Raw genomic sequence first — 27,921 nt, forward strand, 5'->3', positions numbered from 1 at the left:
TTCGTTCCTGAGCTCAAAACATACACTCGGCGCTTAAGCCGATGCTGCTTGCCACAGGGCCATTGGTTCTCATCAGGGATGAATCGACCCGTCCTGGGCGCGAAGCGCCCGCCTCCGAACGGAATACCACTTTGTTTGGTAGTGCAGGCGCCTGTGTCAGAAGTATTCCTTGGTCACCCAGTCAACTCGACTGCTACTTGACGGGTGTTGAACGATGAAACTGTTACTTCCTGTTGCTTCACTATCGATGTCGGTGATGCAAGGTGATTTGATTAAAGTACACGTGAGGTCAAGCCAAGTGAACAGAATCCGTCCATGATGCTCGCCAAGGATACCGAGATCTCAAACAAAGGTCATCGCCAACTTACAGAAAGCGGTGATACTGGCCCATAAAGCCCATTCGATGCCTTCGATGAAATCCATCACACGGATCTGGTAATGAGACGACGAGTGCAAACAGTTCTGCTGCCTGACAGCCGGGAAAGCAGTTTTTTAATCCCGGCCGAAAAGGCCGCTCCGCGAAGCTCATCTTCCCACAAGTAGAAAGCTAATTTGATGGCTCACACCAGCCAAACCTTTCCCATTTTTTCCATCATCTGCTCTCGCGAGGTCGAAGTATTCTCTTTTTCTAGCAACAGACCCTCTTGTGTGCTAAATCTTGGCATTGGCACATCATCTATCGATCTTCCACTTTTTTTTCTACTTGACATCCTGTTAGCCGGGAAACCATTTCCTCGCATCGTCTGGTGGGACATCCCATAGTAGCATCTCTGTGTGACCCGCTTACAGTCACCATCCATCCCGTCTCCGACTCGGTTCCCCGTTTTTTTGGTTCAGCTTTCAGCATCGTCTGATTGTTCCTCCGTTGACAGCAGTATTTGCGCAGTCGTATTGAGTCAGTGTCTGGTTTCGGAGCGGTGCCATTATCGTACTTTTCTTGTCCTTCGCATCGAATGTTTCAATCTGGCTGCGAGGGACAAGCACCCTAGTAGCCAATGTATGCTGACATGGGGCCACACTTTTCTGAACAGCTCAAGCGTCTCTTCTTCGAATAAGCTTCTGAGTCGTCTGCATGGCTGCGGCTCCAACTTCCAGCTTCGTATCTTCCATGTCTCCCCAACCACCTCGCACTGTCCAGGCCTTGGTCAATGAGGAGGTCAGGGCTCCTCCACCGGTGCGATTATACCCATCACAGCACAGGGTCAGCATGACTCGGTACGCCACCTCCACCGACCCGCGGGGCTACATTCCTGTGTTCGAGTATCCTTTAAAGTGAGACCCTCTTTCATTTATCTTTGATGGGACGAATTTCATGTCGAGCTGAAATGTTTCTGTTGCCAGCGGCCAGTACATCATGATTGACTGTGAGACAGGTATGTTTGAGCGACCTCCCTGGTGGGTTTGTTATAGACGTAGGCTGATGGTAAATGATCTCAGGTATGGTGCACTTCACCGGGATATGGAAAGCCCTCGGTCATACCAAAGCGGATGTTGTGAAGTTGGTCGAGTCCGACCCCACCATTGCGCCTTATCTACGCAAGGTTAGAGGAGGTTATCTAAAAATACAAGGAACATGGTATGCACTTTACCCTTTTGCCTCTCGCGGGACCTGGCACACATGCTAAAATTTTATGCGTCCTCGTTGCCACAGGCTTCCCTTTGACACTGCTAAAACCTTGGCGCGGAGAGTCGCTTGGCAAATTCGCTACGATCTGGTCCCGCTATTCGGTCCTGAGTTTCCTGATGTGCGTCATTCTGGGCTACTTTAGTGTTGTTGTAGGCTTATAGATACTAATCTCTTATTGCGCAATAGACCTGCCTTGGACCTGGAGAGCCTGGATTCGGCCAACTGCTGTTATCAGCTCCAAAGCCAAGGGGGCGCCGGGGTGCCAAGAAGAATGCAGCAGCCTCTTCAGTTGCCCAAGAGAGAACTGCATCTCCTCAAGATAATCGCAGTCCAAGCCGGCCAGGTGCATACCCCCCGCAGGAGTCTTTAGGAAATCGGTGCTCTGGTCGACTTGAAACCGCCGGGCCGATGAACGGCTATGGTCCAATGTTATCTCAACCCAGGTATTCGCCGTACACTCGAGCACCTGTCCATCGGATCAGCCAGCTTGACCCTTTACCCAATTTGATCCAGCCAAATCAAAGCTGCCCTCATCCAACGACAGATCCCACGTATTCTAGTCCGGCTCACTATTATCACCAAAGCCCTAGAGCATCGATGATGTCTTCTCATGGTACTGGACCTTACGGCCAACAACTCCCCACCGGGTCAACAGTATCGGGAATGGACAGTGTGGCTTCGCTCCCCCCGATGCGTCACTATCAACCGCATCCGGCTGAGAACAATTTTTTCGAGACTTATCGGGGACCTGACTCCTTCGAAGCCTTGAGCAATAAATGGCTGGCTCCTGAGCTTGCTAGTCCGGCTCATCTCAATCATAGCGGCCCACTCAATGGCGAGAGCAGCTGTTTGTCGCCTTCGCAGTACTCCAACAGCAAAAATCCAATGGGCTCCCCTGCGAATCTATGCAGCTATCCCAATCAGATCGATTCCGCACATTCCAATCACCCCAGAGATTCCCATCAATCTCATCAAGTCCATAATAATCCAGGATACCCCCGTGATTCTATGCAGGAATCCAACTTTCGGCATGAAGTTCCTGCTGAAGAAGCGGCTCGCCACCCTTTATCCCCACCGCAACAAGCTGCTACGAACGCCAATTACGATAAACCTTACAGCCTAGAGCCACCGTCTGGTTCTCACAACGCGAATGAGGTGGTAGGATGTCATGTGCCTCTGGGATCAAACTCGACGGGAAAACATGCTGGTTCACCCGGCTCAAACTCTTCCCTAGTTCTGAAAAGTCCCACACCCAGCTCGGCCTCTACTTCGACACACATGCAAACCTCGAACAATCACAAGTCAAATCGCTCCCCATCAAATACCCTGACGAACATGAGTAACAATGGCGGCTTCAACTCCCAGGGCGAAGATTCTATGCAGTTTTCAGTACTCACCTCGCCTGCTCACTTGGAGACCAGTGGAGGACAAACGGAGAACTCGCCCCCGCCAGTTCACGGTTTGGATGCCAATTGGAATCCCACTCAAAATGGTGCTCTATCCCCGAACCTGACCACAACCTGATCATCTTTAGGTTTGGTAGTGCATGGTGTGCAAATTTGTCCCAATGCCCATATTTCCAGCAAGGGTCAATTTTGCATGATATAAATGTCCGTGCTATCATGTTTCTATCAAAACCACCAACAAGTTCAACGATAGCCCACCTTTGGTATAGCGTAAAAAACCTGTGGGAAGTTCTTTTTGCGTGTTCTTGATTTGACCTCAACCCTGTGCCTCCGTGATTGTGTTTGTCTTGGATTTAATTTTTCTTTTTCAACTTTGAATGTACAACCAAGACACTTTTTGTTATATTTCTTGCAGTGTCTTACAAACTGAACCTTTCTTTTGGCATGAGGGCCCAAGCTTTTGCATTGCCTTATTAGCATTTTTCTTGTATCAAGGCTTGATTCTCACTGCCCTTGTTCCATTCAAAGCAATAATATCTGGCTGAACTGCACCCAAGTTAACACCATTTGCGCTACTCAATAGCAAGGCTCAGAAAAAAACTGAGGCTACTGAGTAGCTGAAATCCAGCTTCACACAACCTCACTCAGATGCACGCTACCTCACCCCTGCAGGAGGGCTAGAAGACCTCTACACATTGTCTTTCCCGTTAATCTTGGACCTGACACTCTTTTTGTATGGATTTATGCAAGAGGATTTAAAAACTTGAAATTGTGTTTCTGCCTTGGATGTCTCACGGCCTTCATGTTCTCTGTCAGGTCGGAAAGCTGCCGGGTTCTTGGTTGGCCCCTCTGTTGGAGCAGAGGGCAATGAGTCGGAAAGCTGAGGGATGGGTCCCAGGGTCTACAAACTGCCCATGTTCTGAATATGAGCTTGGATTTTCACTGGCTCTACTCCAACATCATCTACTGGGGAATGGTGGCTCCAAGGGTAATTCCCGGCGTTGGCCTTGTCTGACAGATGTCAGGATAAAACCCCGGAGAAAAAACAACTGTATTTCTTATGTCAATACCAAGTTGAGGCAAAAGAGGTGCAAGCTTTTCAGTAAAGACAATAACAGTCGACTGCAAGACTTTGTGTAAATACATATTTATGCATTTACATAAGGCTACTTTCATAACTGTATTAGTCGGCAAAGTGCTCCTCCCGACTGTAATGAGCAGTCCCGGCTTTGTGTGTACATACCGGCTTCAAACCCCCGTAGTACAGCCCGCCGGGGTTTTGACGACTCTTGCCAACCGGTGCATACACTCAACAATTGTACAAGTCCACTGCTGTCTCTATCCTGGCAAGAAATCAAACCGACTACCCTCACATCAACCAAACGGATCAAACGGACTCTCTTCCATCACTTGGGACAATTCAATGTGGCCATTGCTGGTAAACAGAACTTAACACATGTTGAGTTTCTGCAAATTTTCAGTATTGAGTTGATTTTTAACAAACTAATTTCTGTGTGGTTTCCATCCGTGTTATTTGATTTTGAATCCAGCTTACAATTTTCTCATCTCGCAATCATGGTCAGTTGGCGGCACACCGGCTTTGGCATTGCTCAAGGACCTGGTACCCAAAATCAATGGTCAGCCTCTCTAGGTACTCTTGCGAGCTCGATCTGTATGGTAGAGCGCATCTCTAATAGAAGAAACCAAGCCCTGCCACCCCCGCCAACAAGCATAGAAGCTCCTGCTCCCCAAGACGAATGTGCTGATGACAGTCTCAATATCTACAAAGCTGGGGAACAAGAAAACCATGCCGACCAAACCATGCCCCCCGCTCAACCTTCTAGTTATGTTTCTGACTATGCTCGGCGTCGCAATCAGTTAGTGACAGCATGGAAGCAGCTCAAGAACTCCATGACCGCGGCGTATTTCACATGTCAACATCACACCCAAAACTGGATCACCTCTCAAACGTACCTCCTCCCCCTAACCAAATGTACATGCGCCCCACAACTGGTAACTACCGGAGAGCTTGATTTGATCCACATGCATGGTCAGTTATTATAAGGAAATAAGATTCAATCCCTGGTAGCTATACATATGACAGTTTGTCAACAAAATTTAACTCATACTCAGACCAATTGCCAGGTCAAAGCTTTACCTTTTGCAAATGCATCCCAGACCCGACACGCCTGCTTCACTACGGTTACATTGCAGCCTCACCTACAACACCCCATACAGCTTTTGCAATCCCAACGCTCCAGCTCTATCAAAGCCTCTGGTACAAATCTAGTCTGCCCTACACTTTGTTCATTGTTGGATTATTGTTCCATCAAGACAAGCGCTCTCAGCAGAAATTGAAAGCTTGTGGATGCCGGGGGACCTCTCGCCAACTACGACTCCCTTTTTCACAAGGGTCAGGCTTTAGGCACGCCAAAAAAAACCCAGATACACGCCAAAAAAGGCGTGGACCTCCAACCACGCCAAAAGTGTTTGGCGTAGGGAATAGTTCACACCAATAAAATCTTTGTTTTGGCGTGTCCAGAGGATCACTCCAATGTTTAATGGAGTGAAAATGGCTGCACTCCAAGAAACATGGAGTGTACTCAAGATTCACTCCAAGAATTTTTTTTGCGTACACCAGCATGTGGATCTCTGGAGTGAAGTGCAACCCACTCCAAAAAAATTGGAGTGAAGTGCCACCCACTCCAAATAATTTGGAGTGTGGACGGTTAGCACCAGGAAAATAAAGTATTCAGTTGATGACAAGTGACATTACACCAGCTCCAGCCTCTATCCAATATCTATCCACTATCTACCCCAATCTCCCAACCATATCCTCAACTTCCAAAATTTACCAAGGAGGTTCTGTTCAGTTTTTGATGAGCCCAACTGATCCTCAGTTCTGTCCAGCTGATACTCAGCTTTGGCACCCAGCTCATACTCAGCTTTTCTGCCCAGCTCATACTCAGCCTTTTTACGCAGCTCACTCTCAGAATTGGAATAAAGCCGTTTGACCATTCCTTGCCCAGGTGATGCTCAGCTTTGTACTAGTCCTGGCGCAGCTGATGCTCAGCTTTGTACCAGTCCTTGCTCAGCCCTCTCCTAGTCCTGTCCCAGCTGATGCTCAGCTTTGGCCCAGTCCTGGGCTAGCTGGCCAGCTGATGCTCAGCTTGCTGAGTATCAGCTGAGCCATGCCAGGGAAAAAGATGGAAATCAGCTTGGACAGGACCAGAGCTGAAAATCAGCTAGGCTAGGGCCAAAGCTGAGCATCAGCTGAGCCATGGACAAGGCTGAGCATCAACTGTGCCAGGGCCAAAGATGATCATCAGGTGGCCAATTCCAAAGCTGAGCATCAGCTGGGCCAGGGGAAAAACTGAGCATCAGCTGAGCCAGGGTAAAAGCTGAGTATCAGCTGGGCCAGGGCCAAAGCTGAGCATCATCTGTTTTTTTCACATTGAGTGCTTTGATCCTGACACCTATCATGTGAGCCCCAGATGTGCTGGTGGAGAGGAGCAGCATTGGAGCAGTGTTGGAGCTGAAAACAAAGCTGTGTCATGCCACTTGCCATCAAGTGACTACTTTTTTTTCCTGGTGTAGGCACACCAAAAATTGTTTTTTTTTGGAGTGCAGCATACTGCATTCCAAAAAAGTGGAGTGCAAGTACGGAGATTCAAAACAAGTAACTAACATTTCATATGATCACCTACAATTATTATCAAGAAGAAAGAAGAAGGGGAAACCAAACATCAGAGATGAAAACAAGTGTATCTACTCAGGATGCAAGTGGGTTGGGTCGACCCAACAGAGACCCAAGACCCAGACCCATTGGTTTGGGTAGCCTAATAGTTATAAACTCAATTTCCGACCCAACCCAGCAAGATCCAATTGTCAATTGGGTTCGGGTTTGGGCGGGCAAATTCCTTTTTGGGTCGGCCCAATGACCTGACCCTGACCCAATTAATTCCAATGTAATCAGGATATCAGATATCCCCTCACCCATCCAACATTGGCATCCACCAGCCCAGTCCCATCCTACGGTCCAACTCCTACCCCAACAAGGCAACGGTCCAAGAGAAAACAACCCGCAGCCGTGATTCCCAGTTTGTCTGACAAAGCAGATTATGACTCCAATGACATTGATTGCATTGGAGTCAGCATTCTCCACAGGCGGAAGAGTACTCAGCAGTAATCAAACACAATTACAACCGACCACTCTTGAAGCCCTTGTATGCGTGCAGAACTGGATCCGAGCTGAAGAGGGGCTGATAGTGTGTGAGGATGACAACTTGGATTTGGTATCCCTTGCACCTTCTGGATCAAAATAGTCTTTACTCTTTTTATTTCACTTGATCTCCTGTTGTATTTACATGAAAGCTCCAGGACTCAAAATCAATCTCACATTTTTTCTCCTTATTCTCCTTCTTTCATTTTTTTTCTCCTATCTTGTAAAAGTTTGGGTCAACCCAAGACCTTCCCCGGACCCAAACCGACCCACATCATGCCTAATTGGGTGCGGGTTTGGTCAGCGTATTTGAATATTTGACCCAACCCGGCCCAACCTGGCATTTATGTTCATGGGTTGGGTTTGGGCACGGTTTTCCCACCTGAACCCAACCTGTTTAAATCCTGAGTATCTACTCTTTCAAACCCTGGTTGTATAAATTGACGCCCTTTTGTACAAAGTTCAACCAATTTTTCCCGCCTTTGAAAGTATGCTTCTTTGTGAGGATGGGGGGAGGGATGGTTTTGACCCCATTGATACCCTCAACAGATGCCAAAACCCAGTGATTCCAGTTGACCTGGACCAGATAGATTGGTGGAGAATCAGTCAAATCTTTCGGGGGGCCTAGTTGTAGAGGGAGGAAGCTACTACATGAAACCAATGATAAAAAAATTATTGGATGGTTGTAAGTGTTAGCAAGAATTTGTCTGTGTTCCAACTTATTGAGCCATTTAGCCGGTGGGATCAGTTCTGTCTTGCATGTCACGTTGAGTGCATCTGAGATCCTGTTGATTTTGATGTCGCCACCCTGTAATTTTGAGTATATCAATTTGTTGTTGGCGATCTCGTCAATCATTTCCTGCCTGACGCGCCGCCATTCTTCCGTGCGCTTGTAACCAAGAGCCTTTGACATGCAGTGAAAGCCACAGTTACCGTCTCCGCTTGGATCAAAAACATCCTTAATGTACGTTGTGGTAGACGGAAAAGTGGAAAAATAAAACGTTTTTTCTATGCCACATAATTACTCATACTAGGCCTCAAGATACCATTGAATGGACCCCAGAAATGGATTCTACAGCCAATTTCACCCCTATTCCCCACTGGAAGCACCCCTGGACCCCCTCTAGTGTGAATTTAAACCTCATGGACACCTATCACACGGCCAGCCCCAGTAACCCAGCTGTCACCTGCTTCAACCCTAGTTTCACAGTAGTACCCATATACACATTACAGGATACAAACATACATCTCCCTGTCAGGCTACACTCATTACATATTAACTACATACACTCCTTTATATACATAGTATGACATCATTTACACTGTTTCTGCAGCCTCAGACTTTGTGTATACTAATTCCCCCTGTATGACAGCTCATGCAGTCTACTGTCACCTCATGCATGCATTAGAATGTTCTTTTTTATATTCTGACATCATGTATGCACCCCTGGCATATTTAGAATGTTCTGTGGTATATTCTGACACCATTCATGCACCCCTGAGGGGTTATGACATCATTTGTATCTACTCCCACCAGCTAAAATCTCTCACCCTGTTGTCTAGATTAGCTGAAACCCTAACCCACAAGCCCCTTTGGGGCTCCACTTTTGTCTATAAAAGGAGCTCTCTCCACCCCCAGTGGCCTGCTCCCCAGTTCCTCACCCAGAACTCACAAGTCGCCCAACACTCATCCACACTCAAATCCTAAAACCCTTATAACAATAAATCAACCCTTATAACAACAATTCAACCCTTATAACAAAGTAATTAAAACACTTACACGTTGCCAGTCAAACAGATTTCATCTGGAACAGACCAGACCTATCACTTAATAAAACTTGCCAAGCTGAGCTTGGTGGGTCTTGTTGACTGATAACAGAAGGGCAGAGCTTGCAGCTCCATCATACCCTTCACCATTCAGCAAAAGGGTTTCATTACCACTTTTGAGTCTTACAAGGGAGTGAGGATTGTTAGATGTAAGTGATGTAAAGAGGATTGTTATATGTATGAAATTTATCTATGTCAAGCGGGCAAGTTATCCAAGTTTATTAAAGACACAGTTTTTCCAGAATTAAAAAAAATAAGATCAAGGGTCCCCCCTTACAATTATACAAAATGAGAAAAAAAACATCATGGGTTTCCCCATCAACCAAAGTTCAAAACAAACAAAAAACAGGTGGGGTTTTCCCACTACAAAAACCAGGATATAAAAAAAGGGGAATTTTACATAAGAAAAATCAGATTTTATTGACAAGTAAATCTCTACCAGCCTTCCAACATTGGCAAAGCCGTGCCCCCAGGCTCACCACCCAGCCCGCGTCAAGCGCACGGGTCAAAAGTGATGGACGTGAAGGCCCCCGGCCCGCAGCTAAGGCTGCAGACCCGTGGGGGGCCCACTCTTCAGCCCCTCAGACTGTGCACGTGCAACAGCGGAGGGGCGAGGACAAACCGTCCGCTGGAAGTGCAGCGGCAGAGGACGCCCTGGGGGTATTGATGTTCATCAAGCCCTTCCTTTTATACACAATGCTCTTCCATGTCTCGCTTCCGCGGCCGCGTTTCCACCCTTGGCATTCGCGATGAGACCCTTGGATCAAAATATGGACTGGTTCTTCTCATTGTCAGCACCATGAGGACTACCATCACCAGAAAACATGTTAAGAAGCTTCCTGTGTGGCATTGATTGTACAATCACGACGCCAAAGCCTGGTAACAATAAACAAATCCACAACAACCGCGCTGGTCACGCAGAATTCTAACACAAGACGCCTGTACATACACGCTTGCCTCCCTCCTATTTGGCCTCACCTTACACAACCCACCCCGCGGCCCTTGCAACCGTCATTGCTTTAAAGTTGATTGGCCCAGCCACCATGACAGTCTCCATCCACGTCACACGGACCCTCCTATTGTAGGAATACAGACCATAGCGCACAGCAACCTTTACGGAAGCTTGCACGACCAGACCAAGGCGCAAGCCCAGCTGCAAAGAAAGGTTAGCCCCTTTCGCAGTCCAGACCCAAGCCCTAACCACAGCAAAGCTAACGCAAAGTATTGCTTTGTCAATCGCAGAAGCTAAATCAGCCAGAACCTTAACAATCACAAAGCACAGACAAGCTCAAGCACAGCCAAGAACCTTGTACGTCCCAAGACCAAACAAAAAGCAGACTTAACTCTAAGGCTGACTTTATTGTGTTCCTTTGAAGAGCTCTTGCAGAACAACTTGGACCCAAAACTCAGACAGACCTCCTCTCCAGACTCTTGTTGGAAGCCTTAGCTACCAGTAAGCACAGAGTTCATGCCACAGATCACAGAGCACAAAGAACAGACAGCTAATAGAAAGGAACTATCTACAAATACACAGACAAAGAACAGGCAGACCTATACAGTCAGGATAAGACAAAATTACTACGGTAACTTGGCTTACACCTGTGAGTAGAAAAGACCAGAAAACAGATCAGAAGAGATGAGAGACTGACACCGGCACTCAGCCGTCTAGAGTGTAGGACCGCAGGACTCCTCAAGACAGACAAAGGTGGCGCAAGCGCACCAGACATTCATCCATAGTCTAACCAGACAGATAACCGGGCTAAACCCTGTCCTGCTTTTAGGTATTAGCCCAAGCCAATTTTCTCATCTAGATTTAATATTTCTTTTCTCGAGTAAATTGTAAATACAGAACAGATCTAATGAAGTAACCAACGCTTTTAGTTGCTTCAATTCTTTTACCTATAACCACTTCTGCAGCACACCACACCTCACCGGTGTGAATAGCCTCCCCTAGCAGCCACTGTCAGGAACCTCCAATTTGAGTTTTTGCCACTTAGAAAGAGAAGAAAAGCCCCAGAAGCCCACACTCAGAGCACTTCACTGCCTCAACCACGACCACACCCAACACTGTAGACCGCCAAGCAGTCATGATCTCCAAATTTTCCTGCCCTTTGAGCCCACATTGCCAAGCACATCTTTGTCCCTCTGCTTCAGCGCGTGCCTCACCACCTTGCCAAAATTGATGAAGGCATGACTAAGGTGTTGTGGATGATTCCGTCTGCAGAGCTGGGAGAAGATAACTGCGGCGTCGAGCAGAGTCTGGGCATTCATTTTGGACTGCTGGAGTTTACAAACACGGTGCAAGAGATGGTTGAGGTGTTTGCCGAGCAAGCGCTCTTGGGGGGCGTTGACCAGAGTGATTTCCTGAGCCGGGCAGGCACGGAAGAGCGGCTATTTGAGAGCCGGGTGGACGGGCTCGTGGCCTATGGCCTCAGTCTCGCCATTGACCAGCTTTCCAGCTTCTTGGACTACACGCTGCTTGCCCTCCACCATCCTTGTGAATTTCTACCGAGCTTGTTTGAGCAGAAGCAGCAGGACGGCCCCCAATATACTGAGTGTTGGAATATATGCTTCAAGCTCCATTTGAGGGGCCAAGCTATATGATCTAATATCCAAAAATCACCAGTAAGACCAACTGTGTGTTTAGCTCACACCACCTGCAAATGGGTGTGGTTTTCTCCGCAGCCACACCCAGTGGTTTTCCAACTGAACTCGCGCGGCCCCCGGGAACCATCATTCGGGGTAAACATAACTCGCCCGGGCCGGTCATCTGGCTGGTCACATGACAACCAGCCAAGTTGTACAGCTTGATGAACGGCGAGCCGCGGGTCATCAGGACGCACCGATGACCGGACAGCTGGGCGGTCATCAAGGTATACATGCCTCGATGACTGGTCAGACGGCTGGTCGTCAAGGCAGACAGCTCGATGACTGGAGCCGGCCGGTCATCAAGACGGTAGACACTTGATGACCGGCCATCTAATTGGTCATTAAGGCACAGATACAACTCGATCACCGGCCAGCTGGCTGGTCATTGAGGTGTCCTTGATGTCAAGGTACATGTACCTTGATGACCAGCCATCTGAGCAGTCATCGAGGTATACACCTCAATGACCGGCCAACTGGCTGGCCATCAACATATGTACCTCGATGACCAGCCAGCCGGCTGGTCTTCGAGGTATGAATGTACCTTGATGAACCGACCCGAGCTGGCCGGTCATCAAGGTGTATGCCTTAATGGCCGGTTGGCTCCGGTCATCAATGATCAAGGCCTTGATGACCGGCCGGCTCCGGTCATCAATGATCCAGCCTTGATGACAGGGATGATCAAGGTGTATGCCTTGACGACCGGCCTGCTCCGGTCATCAAGGTGCCTGTATACCTCGACAACCAGCCAGCTGACCGGTCATCGAGGTACAATTTTGATGGCCAGCCAGTTGGCCGGTCATTGAGGTGTATACCTTGATGACTGGTCAGACGGCTGGCCATCGAGGTATACATGTACCTTGATGACCGGAGCCAGCCGGTCATCAAGGACACTTCAATGACCAGCCAGCTGGCCGGTCTGAGGTGATCGAGGTGTATCCTTGATGACCGGTCATTGATCAGTGTCTGCCTTCTTGATGACCGGCCGGCTCCGGTCATTGAGCTGTCTGCCTTGATGACCAGCCGTCTGACCAGTCATTGAGGCATGTATAGCTCGATGACCGGCCAGCTGTCCGGTCATCGGTGTGTCCTGATGACCCGTGGCTGTCCGGTCATTGGTGTGTCCTGATGACCCGCGGCTCGCCGGTCATCAAGTTGCACAACTTGGCTGGTCGTCATTTGACCAGCCAGATGAACGGCCCGGGTGAGTTATGTGTATCATCACCCCAAATGATGGTTTCCGGGGGCTGCACGAGTTTTCCGGGGGCCGCACGAGTTTTCCGGGGGCCGCGCGAGTTCCGAGGGAAAACCACTGTCTGTGGCTGCGGAGAAAACCACACCCATTTGCAGGTGGTGTCAGTGGTATAAGAGCAGCTCTCATCAATGTAGAAGGTTGTGGGTTCAAATCCCACAACACACAATTCTTTTCACCTGAGTAATTTCAACACATTATCAGTACGGGTGCTCTCAGTGAATTGAATTAAAGTTGGCTAAACCCTGTGAATACTTGATATTCATGCTTCCATATGCATATGCAATATTCAATTTCATAATTTTTATGCATTAATCATTATCTATGATGCATGACAAACATACATGATTTGCATATGCAATATTCATAGTTTGTTCATGGTGCATGAAGCAAGGGGGTGTGTTGGAATATATGCTTCAAGCTCCATTTGAGGGGCCAAGCTTGTATGATCTAATATCCAAATATCACCAGTAAGACCAACTGTGTGTTTAGCTCAGTGGTATAAGAGCAGCTCTCATGAATGTAGAAGGTTGTGGGTTCAAATCCCACAACACACAATTCTTTTCACCTGAGTAATTTCAACACTGAGGAGGACAAGCCTCAGCCTACGCGAACTTGTCAAGCCGTTGTGGCATACCTCAATGTAATCTCCCAGTCCCTTGTTGGCCGCTCCAACAGTCTCAGACAGATCTTGGACATCTTGACCAAGAAATTGGGCTCTGCATCCACATGTACGTCTTGGAACGGCAGACTAAAAAAAAAAAAATGGGTGTGCACACAGCCTGCTATGAAAAATGGACGACGACCTCTGTCCTTGGCTTCGTCCAGCTGCAAATAAACCTGGGCCAACACCTGGCCCACTACTACTTCTTTTCCCCCTCGATCAGGCTCGCCGCCACCCACTTGGGCTTCCTCAACCCCAAGGCCTCACCTGCTTCCTCTGTGAGCTTGGTGGCATTGGGGCCACTAAGTTTGGTCTGCTGAGTGTCAACAATCTCAATGAGGTCTATCTCCTTCCTCACATTGTATGGATACATATATGTTTTTTTTGAAACTCATTGCATTCTTGTGGTCTGTGTTTTTTTGCCGGTTTATTCAGCAACACACCAATTGGAAACATGTGCAGTCTGTTGTTGATTGCAAATTCTACGGGATTGGCGTTAATCACTGTCTGATCTGCTACATAAAGAAATATTTGCCGTTATTTATAGTGCTGATTTAGCTTGATCTCAAATAGACAACACGTGTTCTTGTCTTACCATCAATAGATATATTATTGAATATCTCCCTGAACTGAGTAATGGGATGGAATTTAGTAGTAGCATGAAGAAAGTCAGAATCATTGATATAATATATGGTGAGTATTCATATTCATATCAAGTGCATCTATTGAAATGTGGAGCACATGCCATGTCATTGCTCAAACTCAAACTTATTATCAATGCTTCTTTTTAAAAAACTGAATTAACATCAAGACCAGATGATTTAAAGCTATTGGGAAATGTCATGTAAACATAACAGCTGTATATTATGTTACTTGATTTTGCACAGATACCAGATTTACCCCTCTCACATGATAAATTATGAATCTCAGGGCTTATTTCAAGAGGGGAAAATATTTTTCAATCAGTTATTTAAAATACCAAATTTGATGTTAACAATCCTGGAGGCTGAGCTGTGTATTTTAAAAATTGTGATTCCAGACAGAGCTCTCAATCTTAAAAAGCAAATAAAGAAGTAAGTTCATAATCCAGATGAAGCATGTTGCCATGACGTCTGAGAGTGTGAAATTTAAATTCAAGGATGATATATCCAGCTTTGCCAATATTTTAAGCTAAAAAATCTCTGGATTTTGGGTCTGCAGCAGCGGAGCCGCCTTGGCCTCTAGTATATATCAAAGTTCAACTATTTAATATTTCAAAATATTATAATTCAACTATTTATATCAAGTGATGAGTGCTAGTAATCTACAATATTACTATCAAGTGCAAACATCAGGGAAGAAGACAACAGGAAGGGGCAGGAAAGGCCTCCTTATATATTAAATAAACTTGTCTGAGACTAGAAATATGTAGCTGAAAGATTCTTCTACTATGTGATGTGTACAGCTGTGTGAAATACAAAAGGGCTTGGTATTCTACTATCTAAGTAGGAATTTCTTTTCACAGAAGAGTTTATCAGATGTGATTATACTCTGAGAGTGGAAAATATTCTGAGATCCACTGTTTATCTACTGTATATCTACTCTTATATGGAAAATACATCTATGAGCTGTTTCTTAGAGGTGATTCTTGAATGTTACTATGAGATATGTTACATGTCTGTTACTTATGTAAAGAAGAGTTACTAGTTTTCTGGGTGTGAAAATAATTGTGACAGCTGAGTGAAATTTAATATGGAGGTTATTTTTACTATGTATGTTTTGTGTGTAGTTTATACTGTACTTTAATATTAAAATCTACTAGGATTTGATGTAGTTGATGGTTGATTGGTCTTACCACAATGGGACCTTGCAGCACCGGCATCATAGGTATGCGAGTAACAATGTGCCCACTGAGGCTGATTATCCTTCCAATTTCATCCCCCACTCTCAGATTGATGGTCACCATGTCAGCCGGGCCACTATAATAAGTTAGAGCCCGGCTAACTATTCTTGTATATAAAGTAGCAGCGCTAAGGGCCGCTAAAGATACAATAAAGAAATACATCCTTTTGTTAATAGTAGCGGTGCAGAGTGCCGCGCACAAGGTTAAAAAGTGGTATTCATTAGTGAATGATTGCGGCGCAGAGCGCCGCGCATAACAAACTATGCAATATATATCCCCTCGAACCCTAGACCGAGTTGAGGGGCAAATGGTAGAACTCCAGCCCAAAGAAACGGCCAGAGAACTAGTAATGAACTGGTTAAAACCCGTTCCCAAGCTAAGAAAACGGGTCGCAAGACATTCTCCAGTTTGATTGAACTAGGAGAATGTAAACAGAAAGACCAATGTGAAACAGCCGGAGGAGTGTAGCAGTAAAGTAAACTACTGAGCCTCCCCCGGCCACAGAGGAACAGTCGCGAAAGGACTGAATACTCTCCCTCGGATCGTGTCAGCCTTAGAGTCATCACAGCTGACCTAAAAGCTGCCTCTTTTCTACTTATTACATATGAAATTACTTCATATCTTTTTCATATTAAGAGATATCATTGTTTTGACTTCATCTTCTGTTTCCTCAGGCAATTTTAACCCTAGTTACAACTTATCAATTCATTGTAACTATACTCCTTCCCTGAGTTACTGAGTTGTGGCGCGCTTGCGCAGTTGTGACGTGTCAGCGCTACCAGGCGCGCCAAACCACATGTACATATGTAAATTACATAAGCAAACTGTGAAAATTTTCGTAGTCAGGATCCCCCTTGCCTGAGGCGGATCTACAGACTTCAGCACACCAGAACCACCCCCCAGATAACCCCAGGATCACCACCAAAGAGTTTACAACACTCCCAGTATACCTACCGTCACAGGCGCCTAGGATATTGACAGTAAGTAACCTCTTTCACTGAACCTTGTTTATCTCAGAGGTACAACTCTGTGTCTTGCTTGATCTTCTCTTTCTGCTGGCCTTTGCCTTTCTTTTGATCACAGGGCTGTCCCTCCAAATCTATTGGCCTTTGCCTCAATCTTGATCACAGGGCTGTCCCTTATTATCATTTGGCCTTTGCCTCAAAATCTAGGTTCAGGGCTGTCCCTCAGGTTTCCCTTTAAGAACCTTGACTATCCAGAAGGAAGCTAAAAAATTGTGGCTGGATTAAACTTATATAATCCAGATACCCTCCTGAGAGGAAGCTGTGGCACTTTTTAGCACAGATTAGCAGCACTCTTCAGAAGAGTAGCATTGCCAGTGGACGTGCATTCCCACTAGAATAACCTAGTACTCCTCTTTTTCCTTATCCTGTTTGGTTTCTCTCTCTCTTTCTCTTTTTCTCTTATAGTTGTAGTTTCTTTATCCCAAGAAATCCAACTATTGCCCCCCCGTTTCTTGTGTCCTGTTGTCACTATAGAGACTCAGGCTCACAGATCGAGGAAGAGAGAATGCCATCTCCAAAGATGTATGACAGGAGCGACGTGAGTAGTAGAATCCACGAAAGCTCCTGCCCACGCTCCACTCCTCCGGCCGAAGAGCCAAAGGAAGAATAACTATACAGAGCTACACCCCTACCGGTTGTAGCTCAACTATATAAACTGGGGCCTTTGGGTGATTAAAGGTCCCCCAGATACATTCATAACCACTTCAAAGCTTTGCCCGTCTTGCCCTTGTCTAATCTACCTGTGCGCCAGCCGGACCTTGTCTTGACCTTGGTTTACTTGAATCGGCAGTCTTTTTTACCGCAGACCCTTGCTGAGAGTAAGTCTGCGTTTTTTCCCTTTTCTATCGGGATTTTATCCCAAACTATCTCCTGGGTGCGAGCAATTGCACAACTAGCCCTTTCCAAGGGCCCCAGACGTCACAGGTATTAAAACACCCCTGCACATCTAGTGCGCAGGCCCTGTAAGAACTGCGGAGGGCACTAAACCACCCCAGGTGCCCCTGGCCCCTCCGTTAACCCCTTTTTTTGGGTTCATTAGAAGTAACTGCCCTCAGTTACTTTGTACTTTTACGGCTCAATTGCTGCGCGCTCCATTGCACCGTGCACAGTCACCGGTGTAGCTAGAGGAGTACAAGTACTCTTGGCATCACCGCGCCTGACACACCAGCAGAATGAAGAAACAACTGCCAACAACGCACAAGGATTGGAGGTATGTTCTTGTCACCTCCTGGATTTTCAGAAGCTACTGAAAGCAAATTCCCAATCATCTAGACATCTTGTTCAGATGCTCACAAAGCAGCCAACAATGTTTGCAATGCGTGCTCTTGGGATAATTGTGATGATACTGGGCTATTTGGCAGTTGCTGTTGGCATGATATTCCCCTAAAGCTCAACAATATTGAGCAAAGTGGTGAAAATTGAGTAGTATATTTCTTATGTTGTATATTTTTAGCTAGTACTAACTATCTACCATGTAAATGATAGGCTTTACTATCCGGTGAGCATTATTGACAACCTGGTCAAGGCATTTCCGCAAAAGAGCTTTGGTGTCCTTTATGACATTGGATGTCATTTGGATGCCCATGTTCGCAAGGTTAGTCTTGCCTCCAATCACCATTACTGCATCTCTTCCTTTTTGCTTACTTTTTATCCCTCAGCGCAACCTTTTAGGCAGCAACATTTGGCGGGTGAAGTTTGGAACATCAGTTTTTCATGCTTATGTCCACCAGTGCAGACCGGTCATCAAGAGGACTCGCCACCTCTCAATGACCAGTCAGACCGGTCATCAAGAGGACTCACCACCTCTTGATGACCGGTCAGACAGGTCATTGAGAGGACTCACCACCTCTTGATGACCGGCACAGACCAGTCATTGAGAGGACTCACCACCTCTTGATGACCGGTGTGGTGTGCCAAATCTGTTTCAAGTATCAAATTACACAAAGTGATGGTCAAATACATGAGAAGGAGATATATTCTTAGATTTATTATTGCATAATTAGATTCTGCAAGTCATTTAACCCCTAGTCACTCACTTGAACCACTAGGATAGCTCCACTCAGTCAAAAGTTATTTTGGTTAAATGGTTTTCATCCAACATAAGTACATAGTATATTAGTACATTGGTAGTAAATAATACGGTATTAGAGCCAACCACAACTGGGTCATATTTTTTGTGCATATTCAATTAGATTTAGGGCTAGAACCACAAGTTGGCCATATTTGTATGCATATTCAATTAGACTTAGGGCTAGAACCACAAGTCGGCCGCCTTGTAGATAGACTATATAAGGAGCCCTTCCTCCCCCCTCATTTGAATTCAGCATGTGAATAGCAGCCACCAACCAACCAGTCACACATTCATTTAACAGTGTGATCTCAAACATCCACTCACCCAACACCTGTGATCATAATCAGGTTCTTAAATAGCTTGTGTCATTGCACATCATCTACATTGTTTGATCTAAGTCTGATAGAGACTACTGCACATAGTGATCTCTATCAAGGTTTTGCCACAACAATAAATAAATTTTGTTGGTAGAATCCTTGTGTAGTACAATAGAGGGGCAGGTCCTTCAAACCACCCGTAACATAAATATTGCTTAACTGAAAATATCATATTTGTTATCTCCCCCTCACAGAACTGCCACCCGTCCCAAAAGGAGTTCTCACGCCGGTTAGACTGGTCATCGAGAGGACTCACCACCTCTCAATGACCGGCACAGACCGGTCATTGAGAGGACTCACCACCTCTTGATGACCGGTTAGACCGGTCATCAAGAGGACTCACCACCTCTCAATGACCGGTTAGACCGGTCATTGAGAGGACTCACCGCCTCTCAATGACCAGCACAGACCGGTCATTGAGAGGACTCACCACCTCTTGATGACCGGTTAGACCGGTCATCAAGAGGACTCACCACCTCTCAATGACCGGTTAGAACGGTCATTGAGAGGACTCACCGCCTCTCAATGACCGGCACAGACCGGTCATTGAGAGGACTCACCACCTCTTGATGACCTGTTAGACCGGTCATCAAGAGGACTCACCACCTCTCAATGACCGGTTAGACCGGTCATTGAGAGGACTCACCGCCTCTCGATGACCGGCACAGACCGGTCATTGAGAGGACTCACCACCTCTCGATGACCGGAACAGACCGGTCATTGAGAGGACTCACCACCTCTCAATGACCAGTTAGACCAGTCATTGAGAGGACTCACCACCTCTTGATGACCGGCACAGACCGGTCATTGAGAGGACTCACCACCTCTTGATGACCGGTTAGACCGGTCATCAAGAGGACTCACCACCTCTCAATGACCGGTCTAACAGGTTATTGAGAGGACTCACCGCCTCTCAATGACCGGCACAGACCGGTCATTGAGAGGACTCACAGCTCTTGATGACCGGTTTTTGCCGGTCACCGTGGGGACTAACAGCTGTTGATGACCGGTCTTTGCCGGTCATCGAGGGGACTCACCTCTCCTCTCGATGACTGGTCAGACCAGTCATTGAGGGGACTCACCACCTCTCAATGACCAGTCAGACCGGTCATCAAGAGTAGATGTGATAATGTGACTCCCCCACCGTCCCTTCCCCTGCCGTCCCGCTTGCGAGTCAAAGGCCCCCTCCCGAAATGAGCTAAGTCCCTCCTGGGTGCTTTGTGCCTGCCTCCGAAGGAGGGACTTCTGAATCAGTGGACTTTTTCAGATTTTCCAGAGAGAATCCCAAGTCTGCAATAACTTTTGCAAAACAATAGCTATTGTGGCACCGTAACAAACATGATGAAGGTCTACACTTGACCTACAACCTCACAAAATTTTGGGGCTGTACCATCCCTCCTTCAACAAAAAATCAGCATCAGAATTTGACCTGTGAGACACTCCACCGGGTACCCTGAAACAGTGAAGTGAATACAGTTCCTTTGAGGCAAAAAAGTGACACATTGGTCTTCTTTTTTTCCATAGCTCTGACAGTTGTATGTAAAAAGGATGAGAAGCAGATGCAATTTTGCTTTTTTTGATGACACCGACATCCAATGGATTGTAATCTGTGAGACAATGCCCCTAGGGATCCGCGTCTTACCCATTATGAGGCCTTCTTGCTAGCTGATTCCTTGACCATTAAGGTGGGGTGATATATAACAAAACAAATACTGAGGCCCCGTTTGGCTGCCACGTTATGCGTCATAAATGGTCAAATTTATGACGCGCAACCCCTGGGGGTTTCAAAGTTTTGGTGGCAACGGTGTGGTAAGTCAATCCTGAATATGGCACCAAAATCAAAGTCTTTTCCCCTCAATATAACCCTCTCTGGAATACTCAAGCACCCACCTCCCTTAAGGATCAAGGCCAGGACAACTCATACCTATCAACAGGCACCCCATCCTCTCTTCACCCTTTTTCCCCACCTTCTGGATACCCATCTACACCAACTCAATAATCCTCAAGCACCCAGCTAGGCACAAGTGGGAGAAAGTCACCCATCAGACAGAGCCAGACTATTAGGAAAGACCCTGGATATTCATCACCTTTTCCTCCCTTCCCAATCCAGCAAAACAGCCCCATCTTGGCATTAGCCACACATGTAATAACCATGGAGATCCCATCTTGGTTACCCCTTGTACCCTTTGGTTTCAGCCCTTCCCTTTTCAGACTCTCATATGATATGTAATCCTTTTCTTCTGATGTTTCATTGTCTCTCCACATTCCAGCCTCATTCCAGAACTTTCCATCCCCATAGCATTTTCAGCCTCAGCCCCTTGATTGAGAATTTTCACTGTTTCATCTTTTCTTCCAACCACAACTCAGCCCCATAATATTTTGTACATAGTCTGCCCTCTTTGGCCCTACCTTTTGTTCCCCATCAGATCCTGCCCCAGAAATTCAGATAACTGGTCACCATTCACTAGCCTAGCTTATGCCATTAAATCAGAGTGGACAAGCTTGATAAGTCTATGCCAAATATATCAGGTTGGACAGACTTTAAATTACCTTTACCTTGCTATTAGATTAGTAGAAAGTAAACCCTTAGACATACCTCAAGAATCTCCATAGCCACACCTTTCCTTAAGAGTCCATACTCTTATATTCTTTTTCTTGTTCCCCTGAGAGGCAGCCCTTCAAGCACCAAATCCCTCTCAAGCTCTATTCTTCCCTCAGAGTAGTTCCACAACGGGGGGAAAACTTTGGGTTGCGGCGTCATAAATTCAACAATTTATGACATATAACGCGGCAGCCAAACGGGGCCTGATAGATTTGCAGGCTCCTTGCCTGTTCATGTACATTGAGCAAACCTGTCATGCCAAAAAAGTTTTTTTTGTTAGGCCCTCATTTTGAGGGGGGTGCTTTGCGCCCAGGAGGTACTTGGTTAAGTCCAGCCCCCTCTGACCAAAAACCCTTGCCCCTGCGCAGGTGGCATTTGTGCAGATCAACTGGAGAGTGTCAATGGCAATCCGTGCTGCACCCGCTCCAGATGTATCTCCCTGGAGCCCTCCTCCCGGCGACATTGAGCAAACTCTAGACGGACTGGGTCACACAATCAGACAGCGGGGCTCATGGACAGAGATTGCTTGGATTTGGAGGAGTATGAAGTGATTAGATGAATCATAATCAAATTGTCATTAGATTCTTTAATCATTTTTGCTATATATTGATCAGTCTCACAGAAACATCAGGGCTTGACTTATTCAGATTAAGACTTGTGTAATCCATTTTTTTTGCATGAAATTGATTTGAATGAGAAATTTGATTTTTTTGCATGCATGGGATGCAATGAAGTTTGTGTTCCTTAGCAGGGAATGGGGGATACTTCACAACAGTCTACTTAGCCAGTTTTAAAATCATTTTTGCCTATCGAATATGGCTAGCCTGTGAAGGGAAAGGGTGATTGAAAGTGGTGGGATGGTCATTGAATTTGCAGCGGCAAAGCCGCCTTGACGTCTAGTTTACTAAGTTATTGCAGTCTTTTGGATACTTGATGTGTCTCTAAGGCTGACACTAAATGTGAAAACCAAACTGAAGAACCATCCGCTGTGGTATGCTTTATGGTTACCCATCTAGCCCATTTCAAAATTTCCTTTTTTTCTCATATGTACACTCTCAAATCAACCAATATGTCAACACCACTGGATTCTACGGCCAAAAACTACACAGGAAACCATGGACAACACACCTTACACCCCTCTGGATCAGAAGATACAACCCCTTCAAGACACCATCATTCAGTTACATACACACAAAACACCATACTCAGGTCATGTAATCCGTTACATGAACCACACTTACCCAGGACATGTAATCCGTTACATGGACCACCCTGACAGCTTGTCTAAACCTTTACATATACTTTACCTCATCAGCTGCACTCATTTCATTGTGCTATGCACATGTCATGCAGTGTCATGCAGTGTTATGCACACTTGATGCAGGCTTATGCAGTCTGACAGTTGACAGATGACATCATGTAGGTGTCAAGATAGCAAAAACCCCTCATGCAGCTTGCAGATGACATCAGTTGACAGGCCAGGCCAGCTAAAATACCTCACCTCCTATTTCTCACTAGCTAAATTCTCTCATATGACATCATGACCTCATGTGACCTGTCAACCACCAGCCAAAATACCTCATTGTAGCTTTCAGGGCAGCTAAAACCCCTCATTCTCTTGTTCCCCTGGAGCTAAAAAGTCTCACTCTTTTCTATTTAAGGAGGCTCTCCTCCCCCCCAGTTTTAATTTCTCTCAGCAAACTACTTGCACTCAGCTTACCCCATAACAGTACAATACTTGCTCACTCTACAGTATTAGCCCCACTCTATATTGTGGTTTTAAAAACCTTACATACAAATTAAAACCTCATTACAACACTTACTCATCAGCTACATCATCATAAACCTTAAGCCACCTGCTCAAAGTAGGCTATCTTTTGATACACCTCCACTATCACTACATTAAACCTTCCAATCGTAGATTGGGGGGCTTGTTTTAGTGTCTAGTGACCCAGGAAAGGCAGAGTTAACCTCATTCATCCCTTTCCGCACTCAGCAAAAGGTTCTCAGGAACGCTTTTGAGCTTTACACCGCCAAAGAACCTCGTGTCAAAGAACCGTCCGCCAAAGAACCTCGCGTCAAAGAACCGTCCGCCAAAGAACCTCGCGTCAAAGAACCTTCCGCCAAAGAACCTCGCGTCAAAGAACCAATCATGCCAGAATCCCTTCCGGCAGCTACCGACTTGATTCCTGCACCCCCGGAGCATGACTTTGGATCAAGGGACAAATGCTTTGAGACAATCCAGAAGTGGGCTTTTGACCACAGATTTTCCATTGCAATGGCAAGATCGTACTCTGTGAATGGACAAATTTGTGTTGTTTATCAATGCAACAAGTCAGGGCCTTACCAACCACATTGCGCGCCCAAAGAAGATCTCAAGGAAGACACGATTTTATCCCCTCCCAACAGCTCCCAGAAGCCAAAATTGACTTTGACGCCCAAGACATCAATAAAGAAAGATTGGGGAAGTACCAAGACCAAGTGTCCCTTTTTGATTGACTCTCACTCAAAATACAGCTTCTGGAAGGTGGGATTTGGTAGTAAAAAACCCCGCTCACAACCATCTTCCATCCAATTCTGCAGTGGCGCACCAGATTCACTGAAGGTTGACAACCAAGCAATGCCTTGAGCTGGAGAAACTTGCTTCCGCCGGTGTGATGCCCTTGAAAGCCAAGAATATTTTGATGAAAGACTCGTCAGCACCTCTTTTAGCACCTTTGAGTGCAATTCACAACTTCAACTACCGGAAAACCAAAAAAAAACAAGCACAAAATTCTATGAAAGCTATGATTGATTGTTTAAAGTCAAACAATTTCTATTACAGAGTCAAATCCTCAACCAACGCAGTCAAATCTTCAATCAACGTCCAAACTGATGTTGTACACCTTGATGCACTTTTCATTACGCTTCCGGAATCGATGGAAATGGCAAAGATGCATCCTACTTGCATTCTAATTGATGTGACTTACAAGACTAACCGCTGTGGTAGACGGAAAAGTGAAAAATCAAAAGTTTTTTCTATACTATATATTTACGCACCCTAGGCCTCAAGATACCACCAAATGGACCTCAGAAATGGATTCTAAGGCCAATTTTACCCCTAGTCACCACTGGAAGCGTCACTGGAACCCCGTTGGATTGGAAGTTACACCCTCTTTGTCAGCCTTAGAGTCATCACAGCTGACCTAAAAGCTGCCTGTTCTACCTTTGTTACATATAAATTACTTGATATCTTTTTAATCTTAAGAGATAACCTTGTTTTGAATTCATATTCTGTTTCCTCATGCAATTTTAACCCTAGTTACAACTTATCAATTCATTGTAACTATACTCCTTCCCTGAGTTATTGAGTTGTGGCGCGCTTGCGCAGTTGTGACGTGTCAGCGCTACCAGGCGCGCCAAACCACATGTACATATGTAAATTACATAAGCAAACTGTGAAAATTTTCGTAGTCAGGATCCCCCTTGCCTGAGGCGGATCTACAGACTCCAGCACACCAGAACCACACCCCAGATAACCCCAGGATCACCACCAAAGAGTTTACAACACTCCCAGTATACCTACCGTCACAGGCGCCTAGGATATTGACAGTAAGTAACCTTTTTTTCACTGAACCTTGTTTATCTCAGAGGTACAACTCTGTGTCTTGCTTGATCTGTTCTTTCTGCTGGCCTTTGCCTTCTCTTGATCACAGGGCTGTCCCTCCATAACTGCTGGCCTTTGCCTTATCTTGATTAAAGGGCTGTCCCTTAGGTTTCCCTTTAAGAACCTTGACTATCCAGAAGGAAGCTAAAAAATTGTGGCTGGATTAAATTTATCTAATCCAGAGACCCTCCACGTTTCCTTGGTGAGAGGAGGCTGTAGCACTCTCTAGCTCAGCTTGGCAGCACTCTTCTGAAGAGGTAGCATTGCCAGTGGACGTGCATTCCCACTAGAATTACCTTGAATATCTGCTCAACTTAATCCTGTTCAGTTTCTCTCTCTCTTTTTCTCTCTCTCATAATTGTATTTTCTTTATCCAAAGAAATCCAATTATTCCCCCTTTTCTTTCTTGTGTCCTGCTGTCACTAAAGAGACTCAGGCTCACACTCTTGGACCCTCATGGACACGGCCAGCCCCAGTCATCAACCTGTCACACCCCTCAAGTCACCTTTCCCAGGTATACGCATACTCAGCCCCAGCCAAACACATACTCTTTTCTATCCCTCTTATCTCCACTGCATATGCAGGGGACCAACCCCATTTCTTCTGTATTTGACATGTCCCTGCTTCATTTATGCACCCCCTTACATCTGCATGCAGTCTTCTGACCCCATTTCTGCACTCCTTGCATTAGTCTGACACCACTCATGCACCCCTTGCATGAAGTACCTCTGTATTTGACATTCTCCGCTTCGTTTATGCGCTCCTTGCATTAGTATGACATCATCTTTCATTTCTCACCCCACTTTCTGCCTGTATTTAATATCTTCTGACACCACTTGTATGCAGCCCACCAGCTAAAATCCCTCATCCAGGATCCCCCTTGTAGCTAAAATCCCTCACATTTGTCTATATAAGGAGCTCTCTCCCCCAGTTGTTTTTCCCTCAGTTCAGTACCCACCAGTGATACAGATATCACCCATTAGCCATTATCATCACCCTTACACTTTTATAACATACCATATCATCCCTCTTATCTGCAATAACCACTGAGCTCACTCTCATATTCTCATACTCTCATATCACTGGTTGCATGTCACGCACCTGTCACGAGTTACCCGGTTCCTGGTTCAACTCCCGACTAAGACATATACCCTTCTCAGTCCAGACACTCTTCTCAACTTCTTATATCACCCTCTCAAGGACCTGTGTTCAACCCCCACCGGAAACATCAAGTCAACTTTCACCCTTTCCATCGTCATAAATCCTCTCAACTCTCACATACCTGTCATCAAACAACTTCATCTGGAACTAGACCAGACCTATCACTTGATTAAAACTTGCCAAGCTTAGCTTGGTGGGTCTTGTTATCTGATAGTATAGAAGGGCAGAGTTTGCACCTCCATCATCCCCTTCTCCATTCAGCAAAAGGGTTTCACAACCACTTTTGAGTCTTACACCGCTACAAGATGCCTCTCCTACACATTACCGGAATAAACTTGTGCAACCAATTGTTTACACTTGCTTTCTGTTTCATGGTGAAGGAGCAAGAAGAAGACTTCACTTGGGCTCTGGAACAGCTTCAATCAGCCCTTGAACCGCACACACCATCTGTAATCTTGACCAACAAAGAACAAGCATTAATGAACGCAATCAATACCATCTTTCCTCAAGCCCAGACCCTCTTGTGTCAATGGCATATGGGCAAAAACCTTTATGCCCATTGCCGTCCCATTCTCAGCAATGATTTGTACCCCATTTTTTGCAAGGCTTGGAACTTCTTAATAGCTTCAAGCTCTGCGGCGGCCTACCAGAAGAACTTCACCAAACTGTCAGCAACCTGCTCACCAGAGGTTATGGACTATCTTTCAAAAAATTGGTTCCCGCTTCGCAATTGCTTTGTCAAGTACCTCATCAGCAATGTTCCACATTTCGGTAACGTCAACACATCCCAAGTCAAGAGTCTTCACGCTTTGGTCAAGCAATTCCTAAAAGGTGCAAACTCTTCAATGCACACAACAATATCTGACATGCATGATGCGGTGAAACACCAGCTGCATGAGTTGATGATTGATTGTGCACATCATTAATCTTCCCAAAGTCCTCAGTCAAACAGCGGGAAAGATCTCTCACCACGTGATTTGGACTGCACAATGCTTGTTACTTTCATCAGATGAATCTGTTGATTGCGGCGATGATTGCAAGTACAAATTGCACATGGGTATCCCATGCTTGCACCGGATGAGGCGGCTTGAAGTCAAAGGCAAAGCTCTTGATCCAAGCGAGTTCCACTCTCAATGGCACTTGCCAGATGTTTTGGTATGTTTTTCTTCTCTATCATTGTAATGTATAAACAGATTCAGCATTCTTTGATTTGAACAAGCAGTGCTTTTTTTGACCTACAGAAGGTTGTTCTGCCTTGTCCATATGCATCAAGTCCACCTAGCAATAAAGATCTCAATCAGTTATTTCTGCACGAAATTTACAAAAGATTCCAGAAACTGACCACATCCGAGAAGCCAAACTACATCAAAGATTTTACTCGCTTACTCAACCAATCACATTTGCTGACTCCACTCAAAGAGCCTGTCAAACAGCCGCACAAAGGACAACCAAAGGGGGCGCTAAACAAATCAAAACCAACCTTGGAACGCTCAACTAAGAGAGATCCTTCTGC

At 45.9% G+C, this 27,921-nt stretch overlaps 2 protein-coding genes across 2 annotated transcripts; both read left to right on the forward strand.

The window, feature by feature from the left end:
* Positions 1-1,072: 1,072 nt before the first annotated feature.
* Positions 1,073-3,151, forward strand: PtA15_4A721 (uncharacterized protein; the record flags this gene model as incomplete). The annotated part of the gene is made up of 5 exons (XM_053168634.1): positions 1,073-1,272; positions 1,342-1,373; positions 1,438-1,576; positions 1,652-1,745; positions 1,814-3,151. 5 exons carry the CDS (start codon positions 1,073-1,075, stop codon positions 3,149-3,151), a joined length of 1,803 nt encoding a protein of 600 aa, XP_053019823.1.
* A 1,457-nt stretch (positions 3,152-4,608) lies between these two features.
* Positions 4,609-5,097, forward strand: PtA15_4A722 (uncharacterized protein; the record flags this gene model as incomplete). Its single annotated transcript, XM_053168635.1, has 1 exon — positions 4,609-5,097. One exon carries the CDS (start codon positions 4,609-4,611, stop codon positions 5,095-5,097), a length of 489 nt encoding a protein of 162 aa, XP_053019824.1.
* Between the last annotated feature and the right edge of the window lie 22,824 nt (positions 5,098-27,921).

The sequence above is a fragment of the Puccinia triticina genome, chromosome 4A (genome assembly GCF_026914185.1).
Source record: "Puccinia triticina chromosome 4A, complete sequence".
Classification (NCBI taxonomy): domain Eukaryota; kingdom Fungi; phylum Basidiomycota; class Pucciniomycetes; order Pucciniales; family Pucciniaceae; genus Puccinia; species Puccinia triticina.